This window comes from Protomyctophum parallelum (assembly GCF_964188405.1).
Source record: "Protomyctophum parallelum genome assembly, chromosome: 10".
Lineage (NCBI taxonomy): Eukaryota > Metazoa > Chordata > Actinopteri > Myctophiformes > Myctophidae > Protomyctophum > Protomyctophum parallelum.
In genome coordinates this window covers 37391571-37406901 of record NC_139704.1, presented here as the reverse complement: position 1 = coordinate 37406901, position 15331 = coordinate 37391571, and the positions used below count along the sequence as shown (strand labels likewise).

Sequence of the window (15331 nt, the reverse complement as noted above, 5' to 3'; positions counted from 1 at the left end):
TTTATATAGTTTCATTATAGATATATTAAACAGAGAGGACTGGAGTCAATTGGGTTATATTATGTTTAACACTAATTTGAAGCTGTCAAAATCTGACAGACTTCTGGCGGCCATGGCCACGCCCACCTTTTGGTAACGCCCACTTTCGGCCAAGCCCACAAAAAGGACCCCCCATGTCATTTGCCAGGCAGGCTCCACTCTCAGACAGATATATCCTGTGGTTCAGGACTCCAGGTTGCGCATGCGTGCCAGACGCAAGGGGATTTAATTTGAGCATAGCGTTAGTGTACAACGGGATGTGTATGTATGGATGATGGTGGTCCCCTCCCACTATTTACACTATTATTACACTGGGAGCATACATTTTCTTTTGTTAATTTTTGTTTTTTCTGCAGAAACTTGGTATTTTTGTGCATGCGCGAGCAACCGTGGTATATATTTACTTGCAGCAGTAACTAATAGCTCTCGCTGCACGGCGGGGGGTGTTGTTGGGTCTTGTCTGATTTAGAATCAGAACCCGTGTCAAACTGCTGACCATAGATATTTTTCTTGATCGTCGATCGCATCATCAGAGGATCCACTGGAAAGTTTGTAACAAGTTCGGATGTGGAGAGCAAACTGCAGACGAATGCATAATTTCGCTGACTGGATTTCTGGTAGGCAAAAATATAGACTTTATCACTAATTGTCTTGATTTGTAACACTTGCGTTTATCCAACAAAAATAGTAGCATGTACGTCTCGTAACCGAACAAAACGGATTTGCGATTGATTTAATGTAGTTTTAGACTAATGAAGACACAATAGCATGCAGTATAATATTAAATGACATAGGACCACTGCATGCAGGTCTGTCACTGTCAGCTGGCCCTACTGTCAGCTGGCTCTACACGTGACAGTAGCCTAAACATTGCACATTGCCTGACCTGATGATGTGACAGTGTCACTACAACTTCAGAGTCAGAGATCATGCCTTTGTTTTTTAATAGTCATATTTGATGTCATCATGATCAGGGACACTTTTGCAACATTTCGCCTATTGCTGATGATAACGTTCATTCTCATCTTGCCATTGAGCAGTGGTGGACAGTAGGCTACTATAAGTAAAGTATCTTTAATTTAACTAACCTACTACTGTAATAAGTAAAAAATCACACTCGAGTCGTATGAAATGAGGGGCACACCTGGGGGCATGTTGATGTTTTCATGTCCGTGAAAAAATTAAATAGGATTTAAATACATACAAGATGTATTTATATCAACAAGATGACGTCTTACGTTGTCATTTACTGACCTAAACAAACATTAAAATCATAGATTTGCCTGGCATCTAATTCATAACTACCCTAAACAAACTTTAAAGTCCATAGACTTGGCTGGCACAAATTACATCATAATTTGACCCTAAACAAACATTAAATTCCATATTTGGCTGTTTGTTTAAAGCACTTTACACAAACATTACCAGGCGCCCCTCACTTCACACGAGTGTGATTTTTGTTTCATGCAAGAGCAATGTCCTCTGTTTCTATGCTCTTGCATTAATATAACAAAAACTAAAAGGTTGAAATCGTGTTTGAAATGACCATACCTGATTGGTTGATTGATTGATTAATTGATTGATTGATTGAAAAACTGTGTAATGTGGGTTACAGTTCAACGAAAGTACAGGTCAATACAAAATCTGCTAAGAGGATAAATCCAGAGACCGGTGTAAAATGGGTGATGTTATATGGTTGACATGATGATATGATAGAACTTTGTTTTTGTCAGGATCCGTGGTGGGTGGCTGTGTGGGCAGGAATCGTGTAGAAGGACAGGGGACAACCAGAGACATTTCAAGAAGCAAAAAACGTGGAGGTAAGACAAGCTGGAACCATGCCTGGATCTATTTATATATTCCTTACACAACAGTCGCGGCTCTCAAACCTTTTCATGTCAAAGACCCCCGAATCAATATATATTTTATTATTTGGCTTACTGAGCATGTAAATCAGCTATTAAAGGAGTACGGTAGTTCACAAAAAATATTATTATTATTTACTATTAATCACACACCCCACGAAGCCTTGAAACTCATGGAGATTTCTTTGTTTTTGTCACATTGCTGTGCCAATAAGTTGATGACTCTCTAAGGAGAGTCAGTAGGAGACTCTTTGTAGGAGACTATTCTTGCTCAAAGAGTAAGAAGATTGTCAGCTTCTTACTCTTTGAGGCTCCTCGCAGGGAAATAAATTATTTATTTTGACATGACCTGGACCAAATTTCGTTCTGTACTTGTATGGAATGACAATCAAATTCCATGAACCTTGAACTTCTTTGCAGAAGTTATTTAATTAAATTTAAAGTCCTGCTTATTATTGTAGACTTAAAGGACAACTTTAGTTTTTTTCAACCAAGGTTCATGTTTTAGGAGAAACTAAAAGGTGAGTGTTAATTTTCTTTCATTTGCTGCTTTCTTTCGTTTTGGGGATTTTAGCAGTTTTTGACAGGGGGGTGGGGGCATTCGAGCATGGGGCTAAATATGTATTTATTTACAAAATATGATGGCGATTTTTTTTTAAATTATTTACTATAGTCATAATAATCCCCAAGAAATCTGGCCACAAAAGATCACAGGATATATTGAATGTGACAAACTGACATATTGAGCCTATACACACAGTATAAGCCTTCCCCCAGTAGGCTACCTTCACATTCAGTAGATCATGGGATCTTCTGTGGCCAGATGTAATCTCCTGGGGTTTATTAGGACTATAGTAAATAATAAATAAATAAATCACCATCAAATTTGGTAAAAAAAAAATACATATTTAGCCCCATGCTCGAATGCCCCCACCCCCTGTCAAAAAGAGCTAAAATCCCTAAAACAAAAGAAAGCAGCAAATGAAAGAAAATTAACACTCACCTTTTAGTTTCTCTAATAACAACCTAAAACATGAACCTTGGTTGAAAAAAACTAAAGTTGTCCTTTAAAGGTGTGTCATTAAATCACACATTGTGATGCATTGTGAGCTGACGTGGTGATAATATAATGTAGTGATGGGCAATATCAAACCAATGTAAAAAATAATATCGGTTTTAGGCTTTGTCGATATTTTATAATAATTATTTTGAAAATGTAAGAAAATAAGCCTGAAAAAGCATTTTGTGATGATGAAGGCTGCTGATTCTATCACTGTTTTCTGGGGACGCATTCAAAAGTTTATGTTGGGAACTTCAACATAACTAGCCCCTTCTATAAACAGCTTTTGTCCCCACACGTCTCAAGATTTGCCATTGACCACGGTAAGAGAATTATGGTCAAATGTCCGCTACATTTTGTCCCCGCCCGTCTCGGGTTTTGCCATTGACGATGAACGGAGAAATAACGTCAGAATTCAGCTAAATATGACGTAAATTAAACATCAAAACATTGAAGGGAAAATGTACGTCATATGTAAACGAGCAAATCAGCTAACCAATAACAGGCATTCTGATTGGCCAATGGCCAGTATGAGATGATGCATGATGGTGTATAATGATAAGAGCTGATAATTCCGTTAAATATGACGTAAATTAAACATCAAAACATTATCCGCCATTGACATTGAAGAGAAAACTTACGTCATATGTAAACGAGGAAGAGTACGATGACAAGTTTACGGATAAGGGGTTTGGCATGGACAAAAATAGTCTTCTATAAATAACAAAGTGATGTACGATGTCGATGACAAGAGAGCCCCTCATTTCACACAGGTGTGATTTTTGAGTGGTGCAACCATTCCCTTACCTATGTGTGTGGGTGGCTGGGTGGGTCTGAGCACGAAAACAGCATGGTTGTTTTTCACCACCTGTGCGCAACCTAATGCACACAAACACACATATACAGTATATATACAGCACATATTAACCATATGATGATTTCGGGTGTGCCAGTACAAGTACAGTGACAGTACAGTACAGTAGAGGGACCCCCACACGGTAACTCTGTCATTTCTCAACCGTTTCGGATGCAGGGCTGCACGCCGGAACCGGCCCGGCCCCCCGGGCCTCTTGGGGGTCAGGATGTTCCGGGGACCCCCACATGATAACTCTGTCATTTCTCTACCGTTTCGGATGCGAGGCGGCTCGCCAGAACCGGGCCGGCACCCTGGGTGCGTTCCTGTGGGTCTGGAACTTCCGGGGACCCCCCCCCACCCCCGGGGATCCCCACACAGAGTTGCACCACTCACTTCACACGGGTGTGATTTTTTAATACAGCATGAGATTATCGATTTATATATTTATCGGTTCATATCCGTTATTGGCCATAACAGCAATGACTTATATCGGATACCGATATCGGCCAGAGATTTCATCTCCCATCCCTAATGCAATTATCTGACAATATATAAAGTCACAATACTAACTTTGATGGCAGTATTGCTGTGTTATATTTTGTTTTTTCATTTCTTGAAATACTAATATTTGGGAGTTAGCTGGTTAATAAACTGACTGTGGCCTATATGTGGAAATATATAAGCTATATACGAGACATACTTTCTATAAATCCACATATATGAAGTATGCAGCATATATTCTGCATATACTCGCCATATATTGGCATAATATATATTTCCTTTCTGTCTGGGTTTGCATGGATAGTTGGAATTACTCATTCTGTTGTCAGCTGTGAAAACATCTCTGTAAACTCTATGAACAAAGAGAACTGATCAAACCTTTTTATACTCACTTACACCTCCTTTAAATTAACACGCACTCATGCCTGCTCATGTACTAGCACACACACACACACACACACACACACACACACACACACACACACACACACACACACACACACACACACACACACACCTTGAGCCCTCTACTACAACTGCTTTGCATCTGAAAGAATATTAATTATTACCATTCTGCCTTGAACTGAACCTTTGCAATCAATATGCCAAAGAACAGAGAAACACAACAATAGGCCATGAGAGACAGTATACCTCGAAATAGGGTCCACCAGACCACCGCTGATAAAATGTAATTGGCAAGCTAAGGCTTTACAGTCTATTCATGGGTTCGCCATCTTGCCCTTGGTGTTCCTAACTCATGCTTTTAAATAGGGCTGATAGGATTACACCTCTTGTGTAATGAAGCTGTCTCTTCGTAGCTTCGTAACACAAGGGACAGGTTTGCCTCACCTATAAGCGTTGCACTGCTGCTCTACACAAATTGATCCTGTGGTACTGTATTTTTTGGTGTTTGTTGTGGGTTTGTGTGTGTGTGTGTGTGTGTGAGTATGGTTCATTTTTAAGGAAACAGGTCAAGCTTGTTGCAGTTGTGACAGTTGCAGCGACTGCATACAGGAAGGACTGTGGCAGTTTGCAGCTGCGGCATTGTTCGGATTATACTTTATGGATCCTTCTTTCTCTCAAATGCTGGTTTTAGAACTGCTTTAGTTCAACTTGCATCAACCAAGCGGAAAGAGAATTGTCAGCATGGGAGTAACTAACTCCAGGGGCCGCAGCTATCATGCCAGGGACTTTTCTATCAAAGTGGGGCCGAAAAGTAAGTACTGCTTATCGTTGCTGTCGGGCAGAAGCCTCTTATCTCCATAAATGAATGCCCTACTTGATCATACTAGTGTCACACAAAAGTAGCACATCCACAAGCTCGATTTGAGCTTGTAGATCTTTTGATACTTTTTAATTTGAATCCTGAAAAGTCACAGATATGAGATTTGGAGATTTCCACCCGACAGAGACATTACAGATTACACTATAGAATAGGCATTCTTACTTCTAAAATATTGTCTCCTAAACTCATTGTATAGGTATAGGCTACACAGTATGTTGACTCAAAATGAGTAGTGTTTTCTTGTCACAAAAAAATATTTTATGGTATTAGCTATGGTATTATATTTTTCCTGCATATGGAACACAAGTTAAATCATTCATATTCAGCATTGAGTTATTTAGTTCAAATGTATCTTCTTAACACCATGGCTTAAACAAATGGAAGGAGAAAAAAAAAGAAAAGAAGACTTATAATAACCATATGAAAGCGATGTGTTGGGTAATCCCCTCCCCTCTGCTGACTGTATCACTATTTATTGTGAGACTGAATTACACAATGACATTTTGATCAGGGCCATGTAGACTTTTAGCTGTCTACAAACAAGATGTGTTATTAACTAGGCTACTTTATTAGTAGTTATCTTAATAGTCATTTTGGGTCGATTCTTGAGTGAAAGTGGAACTGTGAAGGAATTGTATGCATGGTACCTAGGGCTCCATTTTCGTCACCGCTAAACCCCTTATCCCTAAACTTCTTTGCCTTTTTTTTACTATTTTGTAAAACATTTTTGAATAGTTAAAATGACCGGTCTACAAGCTCACAACGTGTCAATGTAGAGGCTAGCTGAGCTATTCAATTTTTTTTTTCAAAATAGTAAAAAAAAAGGCAAAGAAGTTTAGGGATAAGGGGTTTAGCGGTGACAAAATGGAGCCCCTAGCGTCAAAGACATTCAACTGTCCCTTCAATGACAGTTGACCTCATTATGTTTTTTCTCAGACATTTTTCCAGATACTTAATGTAGCTAATTGTATAAGAACTAATGTATCATCATTACATTGTTCTATGCTACCTGTATTTATCAGAATGTAGCTGCTCGACTCTGTCTGGGCAGAGTTTGTCTAACAATATGTTGATACAATACTAACAATGTAGTAATGTAATACTATGTTGGCTAACACAATAAAATGCATGCAGCTCTCATTTGCCAGAGGCTAGCAACAGGGCCTTTGAATTAACACAGGGTTTGAAGAAAGAGAGGGAATAATCTAATTATTCATTCATTCAAACCTTTATTTATTCTCTAAATAAGGTTGCCCTCGTTTGCAGTGTTGTCGAGATATCACAGTCCAAAAACAATATTCACATGAATAATAAAACTAGATAAAACTTCCCACTTACGTGTGATACAGTACAAGTTAAAAACACACATTTGTCGGTAGGTCTTTAATTTAAGCTGTGCTGTATGTCATTCCAAGTGGTTGGGGCACTAAAACAAAAGGTAGATTTTCATTGTTCAGTCTTTAGTTGGGTGGTCTCTTGGTCGCAGGCAACGTATTTCCTGTAGTCGGAGACGACATATCTGCGGTTTCCTCGCACCTCCTTCTACTACAGTGAATGGAAAAGTGACGGATGTTAGTCTGCCTTAATTAGTCTACTTTAATGCTTAGTATGAGGTATGAAATACAGCAGCCTTGTGTTCCTAAAACAGAAAGATTGGGTATTGGGTAAGACTGACGTTATGTATCTTTCAGGACCCTTTCACTGCTTTGTCTCAACCATTAGTATAATATGGCTCTGGTCTCAGCCACCGTGGTAGATATTTTGACATTCCGTTTTTTTTAATGTTGCCACTACTGTTGGAGCAGCCATAAACTACACAGGTTCATCCAGATGTTCTGGGCATCTTTGTAATGTTAGTGTTAGTAAAAAGCAGGTAAAAGAGTAACGTTTGAGGCAGACTAACATCAGTCACTTTTCCATTCACTGTAGTAGAAGGAGGTGCGGGGAAACCGCAGATATGTCATCTCCGCCTACAGGAAATATGCTGCCTGCGACCATGAGACCCGTTTCGGTCTATAAGTTCCATGGTTCCATTTGAGTCTTTTGACACTTCTGCACACAAGTTTAGCCTATTAATGCTAACCGAATGGAAAAGTATAATGAGTATACAACGCTTAATGCAAATTGAATGCACAAATATTTAGTGTTAAGGAAAGGAGCACAGATTTCAGAAAATGTAAAGCCTTGCTTTGTATTACTTGACTTGACTATTGTAACTCTCTTCTTACTGGCCTACTGGCATGCACACTTAAGCCTCTCCAATTGATCCAGAATGCCGCAGCACGCTTGGTCTTCAACCAGCCAAAGTTCTCACATGTCTTGCCCCTTCTCCACTCTCGCATTGGCTCCGGGTCGCTGCCCGCACAGAGTACAAAACTCTGATGCTGGCCTTCAAAGCAACCAAAGGTATGGCACCCCCATATCTTAATATGTCTGATCAGACCCTACAAACCCTCCTGCGCGCTCAGATCATGCTGGAACGCATGCTGGAAGTACATTCACTAAAAACACTGGGACAACGCTCCACACGTTCCAAACTCTTCTCCTTTCTGGCTCCAAAACTATGGAATGCACTTCCCATTGCAATCAGAACTGCAGACTCACTCGCAATCGTCCGCCGTAGTCTGAAAACCCACCTCTTCAGACTCCATCATACTGTAGCACTTGCCGTAGCACTTGCCCTAGCCTTGAAGATCTTACAGGCGTATGCAAAGGCTAAACTTATGTAGCATTTTATGTAGACATAGTACTCTATACTAGTGTATTGTATACACATTGTTTCATTATATAGATATTCCACTGTTTCTTAGCTTATGATTCTTGATGACTATTTTTATGTATTTGATGTATTACCATGTTTTTAAGAGCTTCTGCTAAATGCCTAAATTGTAAATTGTAATAAAATATTAATCATACAACTAAGATACTGTTTGTACCCAGGCACATACTGTACTGTATCTGCCTGGGCGCACACACACATGATAAAGCACACAGCATGTGGTTGAGCTGAAGCTTGGAGGAAGTCCATGGTTATACAACATGTCCATGTTTTTAACCACATTCTGTTCATGTTGTAATGTAGGCGAAGAGATCTGGTATAGAGGGGACGGGACAAAGGAGGAGACCTGGTATAAACCCCTAGGGGACCCCAGTCAACAAAGTATACTTTATATAGGGTTTAGTGGTAGGCCTACTGGTTAACTGGTCAAAAATAATAAATAAAAAAGGTCGTAGTGTACATTATGAAGACAATTTCACTTTCACAGAAAGTATATTATTCAGCCTGTTATTTTCCCGCAAGTGAAACAAGTGAGGTTGATTAAGACATCTAACGCTGCATGAGTCCCTGTGTTGTTGTTGTTGTTTTCTTTTGCCTCTCACTGCCTACAGAGAGCTTGTCTCTCCTCGCAATGTGGAACAGTGGAAGATAAATCCTGTTGTGTAGATCCTGATTACCGACTGTAATCCACTGTTGGATCGTCTCTCTCTCTCTCTGTGTGTGTGTGTGTGTGTGTGTGTGTGTGTGTGTGTGTGTGTGTGTGTGTGTGTCTATACCGCAGTAATCCACAACACTATAAATAATCACTTTGATTTCCCTGCCTCTCTGTATCAAAGTGACCTTCCTCCTGCGTAGGAATGGCTTTGCACGCTGCCAGGTCTGCCAGAGTAGACCTGCACGTAGAATTTCTCTGTTTGAAGTCTCCGCAGTGAGTTTAGTTAGCCTAAGATTAGATGTGTGAGATCATATCATAGATACAGTATCGTTAGTGCTGCTCTTTGGAAATCGGCGTGCACGTGTCATTGTAGGGTTTGTTTACGCTCACAGACGTACAGTAAGATGAGCCCTAGCTCAGTGTACATAAACTATTACATCACAAGTCAAAACCAGTACCATCTGTTCATTTTGTTCCTGAGGTGTGACAAAATTATGTAATTTTAGTTAACCCATTAAGACCCGAGTCCGATTCTACAAATTCTAAACTAGTAAGGACCCCTAAATTATATATATTTGGCCGCGGACCACCCATCTGAAAATGTTTTGTGCTAGGGACCCCCAGAAGAGAAGATTTGTGTAAATAAAATCTAAAATAGCAGATCTGTTGTGTCGCTGTGAGCTTGTATATTTGCTATTTCTGTTCTAAAACACTGATATCAATCCTAAGAAGTTTTCTGAAAAACGTACAATATATGTTGCTACAGTATATACAGTAAAAAAAAAATCCCAGTTTTGTACGTCGGCCGTTTTCACTACTCTAACTACTAACATTTTTTTTTTCTTTTTACACTTTTCCCCATGGTGACATCCCGATATATAATAGTGACGGCAGGTTGAAAGTGGTGCGTCTCTTCAGGACAGCCTACTGATCATTCTCAAAACGTTTCGCAGAAAGCAGCGCAGCCGCGTTCTGGATTCAAACCCCTCGTCTGTGGTGGTGGTGGGCAGCATGTGTTTAACCCTGTGCCACTGTATCTGTAACTATTCTTAAGGCGACTTGATTCTAATTCCATATTTATTTATTTATTTATTCTTTTATAGTTATTAAATTATTATTATTACTTGTGCAAGCAGAGAGTGCAAGTGCTGTAATCGGCTGCGTATGTCCGGTGTGGTCCGTCGGCCAATAGGGGACCACCATTCTTGATGACGTAACTAAGGTTACGTCGTCAATAAATGGCCTACTTGTGTGCAAGGCAAAAGTTGGCACCTCGATAGAGTGCATTTCTAGTTGTTATTATTATTATTGTTTGCCCTTTCATTACAATTAATTCCTCCCCACACACATTTCTGTCGTATCTATACTGAATCACCTACCAGAGCGGAACCCCACCGGCAGGACGTACGGTAGAGCTTTCATCCTACTCCTCCCACCTAACACTTCCTGCTGACAGGTCCCGCTCCCAGCCAGCAGGAATACAAATATGACCCTCCCCGCCCGGCTTCCCTCCTCTGAACACGGGCCAATTGTGTTTGTATAAACGCCCGACAAATATTATTAAACCATTGTTTTCTTGGTAATAATAATGTATGAGGCAGTTGCCATCTCATAATATGTCGGTGATACATTACGTGAGAGTAGAGGTGAATCATTCCTATATAATTTCTTCACCACAGGACGGAATGAGCCTCTGAAGAAGGAGCGTCTGAAATGGAAGAGCGAGTACCCCATGACAGAGGGCCAGGTGAGGAGTAAGAGGGATGAATTCTGGGACACGGCCCCGGCCTTTGACGGCCGGAAGGAGATTTGGGACGCCCTGCGGGCTGCTGGCCTGGCTGCAGAGTGCAACGACCTGGAACTAGCACAGGCCATAGTCGATGGAGCCTGCATCACTCTTCCCCATGGTGAGAACCCATTTAGCATCAAAATATACTTAAAGTACCAAAAGTAAAAGCGCTCAAAATGTTTTGAAAATAGCAGATCTGGAGGGCGCCCGCTGGCCAAGCGGTCCAGGTGCATGCATACCACATATAGACGCATGCCTGACAGCATGGCGCAGGTTCGAGTCCTGGTCCCGACAACCTTTGCTAAATTGCTGCGTGTAATTCACAGTCTCTCTCTCCCTATTTCCTGTCTCTCTTCACTGTGTCCTATCAATAAAGGCAGAAATCAAAGCTGTAAACTTCCATTGCCAGTTTTGCTACGTAACTCAATGTAATTCTCAAAATATCAGCAGTGTTCTGTGGTTTGAGTCCCGTGTATCCAGTCGCTTAGAGATTACCACACTATGACCGGCGTTACATAATTGTTACCAGGGTGACTAGAACAGAGAGTGTGACGAGAGCAGATGGATTGCTAGTAGTCAGATACCATGGCAGAGATTGATCCCACCTGTGGTGTCTGCTGCGCGCACGTGCGTGCGTGCGTGCGTGTGTGCGTACGTGCGGGTGGAGGGGGATTTCATTACGAAGCTTTTTCCTTGTTTCAAGGACAAACGTATCTCCTTGGATCTTTGGCTTAGTAGACCAAAACACCACAGTGTCCTGATGGGACTGGGCATTGACCCTTCTGTTATTTAATTACCGTAGTCAGCATCTGACTAGTCTCTCTCTCGAGGCAGACTGTTGGCTCACACACTTTTGTAAAGCGGACGTCGTCCTCCTCCTCCCCACTTCGTTTCAGCATTTGCAGATCTGTAAAAGTGTCCCATTGTAACTCAAATTAGTCAAAGCATACAAAGCATAAAATATAACTTACTGTTTTCTGTTTAGCAGAAATGGCAATTCAAAAGTATATTTCCGCAAACCATTTGTGGCTGTCGGCAGTCATAGTTACAGACTCTCCGTAACATTTGAAGATTGTGGAATTAGTTGTCTGACCATAGGCGGAGGTCACCGATTGTCTTGGATTGCTGAGATCAGTGTTTGACAGACAAGCTGATTTAATGGTTCTCATCCCACTCCACAGGCTCTCTGACGGAGAGTTATGATGAGCTAGGCAACCGCTATCAGCTCCCAGTCTACGCTCTAGCCAAGCCTGTCAACCTGATCAGAGACACCATCAATGGAGGTCAGATCGCTGTGCACGTAGAGAAGCAGGCACCACCGTCTCCACCCAAACAGGACTTTAAACTGCGTGTCCGCATGTCAACAGGTAAGGAAAAACCCTTATTTTCTATCCCCCGGACATCAGAACAAATTCCCTTTTCTGCCCAGTATTCCCATTTTACAATTATAGCATATTCCTGTAATATTGCTTGTCATCTGTCGATTTACAATAATATTGTTCATAACTCATGTTCACTGTTATATAAATCAGTCACAAACGCTGGAGGTACAGAGCCAACATCTCCTGTCCCTCCATTTATGAGATATGGATATAATAATGTAATTTTGACCGGATTGGTGACCATGACCATTGACTTTGAGTTGAGTTTGTTGATACAGCATCACAATCATATCCATGTTTGTACATCTGCTATTTTTGAACATTTTACAAAAATCTTGAGAGTATTTGAAAATGTTTTCATTGGATTCTTAATGATACTAATCTTCTGTTCTGGGGTCCCTGGCACAAAGCATTTGCAGATCAACGTTCGCGGTCAAATATATATCAATTATGGGGGTCCTTGGCATGAAAAGGTTTGAGAACCAGTGCTCTAATCACTGTTTCCCAAACACCGGTTTGGGACCCAATTGTGTCACGTACCGATATTTGTAGGTCCGTTTATTTTTGGTTTCCTACATTTTGTTATTCATTTCAAAAAGCAAACATGTTCATGAATCAAGGGAAAAAATCTGAGAAATTTAAACTAATTTTAAGAAGTTAAGAAGTAGTGAAAATAGGCGATCTACAAGCTAGCAACGCGACAATGTGGCAATGCTTGTAGATCTGCTATTTTCACTAGTTTGGGTCCTGGGAGGCAAACATTTTGTCTCGACCTGAAAAGTTTGGGAACCAGTGCTCTAGTGAATCTACTCTAAACTAAGGTCATTTGCGTCGTTGACAGGCAAGGACTTGTGTCTGACGGCCACCATGGCAGACTCCATCGCCGAGCTGAAGAGGCGGCTACAGGCCCAGGAGGACATCGACATAGCCCACCAGAGGTGGTTCTTCTCTGGGAAGTTCCTCCCCGATAAGACCCGCCTCCAGGACACCAAGATGCAGAAGGAATTCGTCATCCAGGTCATCGTCAACCAGCAGCCTCCGCCTCTTCCAGCCATAGCCAGTTGAGATCAACCAAACAAAGAGGGACACAAAGCTATAGGCAATAGGCGTTCCCAAATAGTGGGTCGATCTGGATCGCGATTTTCAGAAAGTAAAAAATAAATCTGTATAAAAAATACATTTCAAGAGAATTTCATACATTTTCCAAAAAAGATAAATCGAAGAAATTGAACTTCTAAGAAGTAGTGAAAATAGCAGATCTACATGTTGTGAAATTGTAGATCGGATATTTTCACTATAGTTAGGGTCCCGGCGGCAGGGAGGCATTGTATTTCTCTTTTGGGTCTCGAGCTAAAGATTTTGGGGAACCGCTGGGCTATACCCATGGGGGAATGTAGCCTGGGAACCAGACGAATCTGCCAGTGCAAAAAAAAAGTGCCCTCGGCAAGCATGCAGTGATATTGTCTGGCCATGCTAGGCTTGTATACTGCAATTACAGTATTGTACATTTAGTGTACTTTGGTTTTTATTAAAACGTTTGTTTACTTTTCTATTTCACCTTTTGTATGTCCCACCCTCCGGTCCCGTTCTGTCCTTTCCCGTCCTCAAAATGGCCTCATCGTTTTCCCCAATAGAACCCTGTAGCTCTCCAAGTTGGCCAATGGAGTGAATGGACCAATGAAAAACACATAAAGCTCCTACGCTTTTATGTTTACGTGCCCTTTTTTCCCTTGTTGTGTTTGACTTTGCACTATCGTTCAGTGGCAAGATGCACAGGAAAGTCCCAAGTGTCCATGTGACTCTGAGAGTGTACACAGTATACATATGGAACTAAATTGGAGCCGTAAGCATCCATTCGGTTCCATTTTGCACATCATCAGAGTTACACAGCTGTAAGTGTCAACTCAGGGTTTGTGTGAATCCTGATCCTTTATATTGTCGTCGCTGTCGGCCAGAAACCTATATTCTAACTTTTTTGGTAATTGAACGCCCTACTTGATCATACCACAGCGTCACACAAAATAATCAAATGTAGCGTTTGAGCTTGTAGATCTGCTACTTTTAAATTTGAATCCTGAAAAGTAACAGTTTTGGACATAATATGAGGTTTCCACCCGACAGAGGCGATATGACTTCAATCACCTAATTTCCAGGTATAGGAGGGTAATTTTTTATCATAGATATTAATTTCCGTGGCATGCCGAACATGTAAATATGTACATTGATCTATATAATAGACACACGTGGTGTATTTTAAAAACACAGTTTTAAAGTTCATATTTTCAGTGTGAAGTGTATCGCTGAAGGCATACCTTTTTAAAAGGGTCCAAAGGAGCAGATATGGTTCTGATGTATCTTATCAACCCAATGTAGATTTTATTAAATGTTTTAGCAATATGATGCTTGACTGAATTATCAATAAATAAGTTGTAAATTAAATAAACATTCTCTACATCTGTTTTCTGGTAGAGCAATAATTAAAAGTATTGTATAAATACTGAAATGTAGATGTACTCCGTTACAAGTAGAAGTCCCATAGGCCTATTAAGAATGTACTCAAGTAAAAGTACCAAAGTATCGGCATCAAAATGTACTTAAAGTACTAAAAGTAAAAGTACTCATATTTCAGAATGTCCCATTTCACAAGTTCAAAATTTGTACAAAATCTTTTGAAAATAGACCTAGCCGATGCGACGCATTGTGATCTTGTAGATCTGCTATTTTGAAATGGCTGTAACGAAGACTCACTTCCATTCATATTAGCCGATCTGGGAGAGTGTTCGTTGGATATACTGTCTCCATATATGGGGATATTCGACTAGGACGCTGGGTTATATGATATATGATATTTATATGTCCAGTATGACAATCCCTATATTTGGGCCTGAGCCGACCTAGTGCTGATATCAGATAGATGTGGTAGAAGTTAGAACTATATATGGATAGATCTAACTGCAGTCATCGTGACAAGCCTGGTCGGAGAATATATAACAAGGGTGCTGAAAGCAGAAGTCGAAGCATCCTGGTTTAAGTTCTAACCGGACACCACTGCGGCATGTTCTAACCTAAGTAATAGAGCTTTGAGCTATTTTAAAAATCTCTAAAGTAACTACGTAACTA

General features: G+C 40.6%; 1 protein-coding gene across 2 annotated transcripts; it reads left to right on the top strand.

The window, feature by feature from the left end:
* The first annotated feature begins 268 nt into the window (after positions 1-268).
* On the top strand, positions 269-14615 carry ubtd1a (ubiquitin domain containing 1a). Of its 2 annotated transcripts, XM_083774530.1 has the most exons (5): positions 269-656; positions 1773-1859; positions 10720-10947; positions 12011-12196; positions 13053-14615. In XM_083774530.1, exons 1-5 carry the CDS (start codon positions 605-607, stop codon positions 13274-13276), a joined length of 777 nt encoding a protein of 258 aa, XP_083630656.1. In that variant the 5' UTR covers positions 269-604; the 3' UTR covers positions 13277-14615. The 2 variants fall into 2 exon arrangements, with proteins under 2 accessions (XP_083630656.1, XP_083630657.1); XM_083774531.1 differs by lacking the exons at positions 269-656; positions 1773-1859 and adding an exon at positions 5295-5537.
* The last annotated feature ends 716 nt before the right edge of the window (positions 14616-15331 follow it).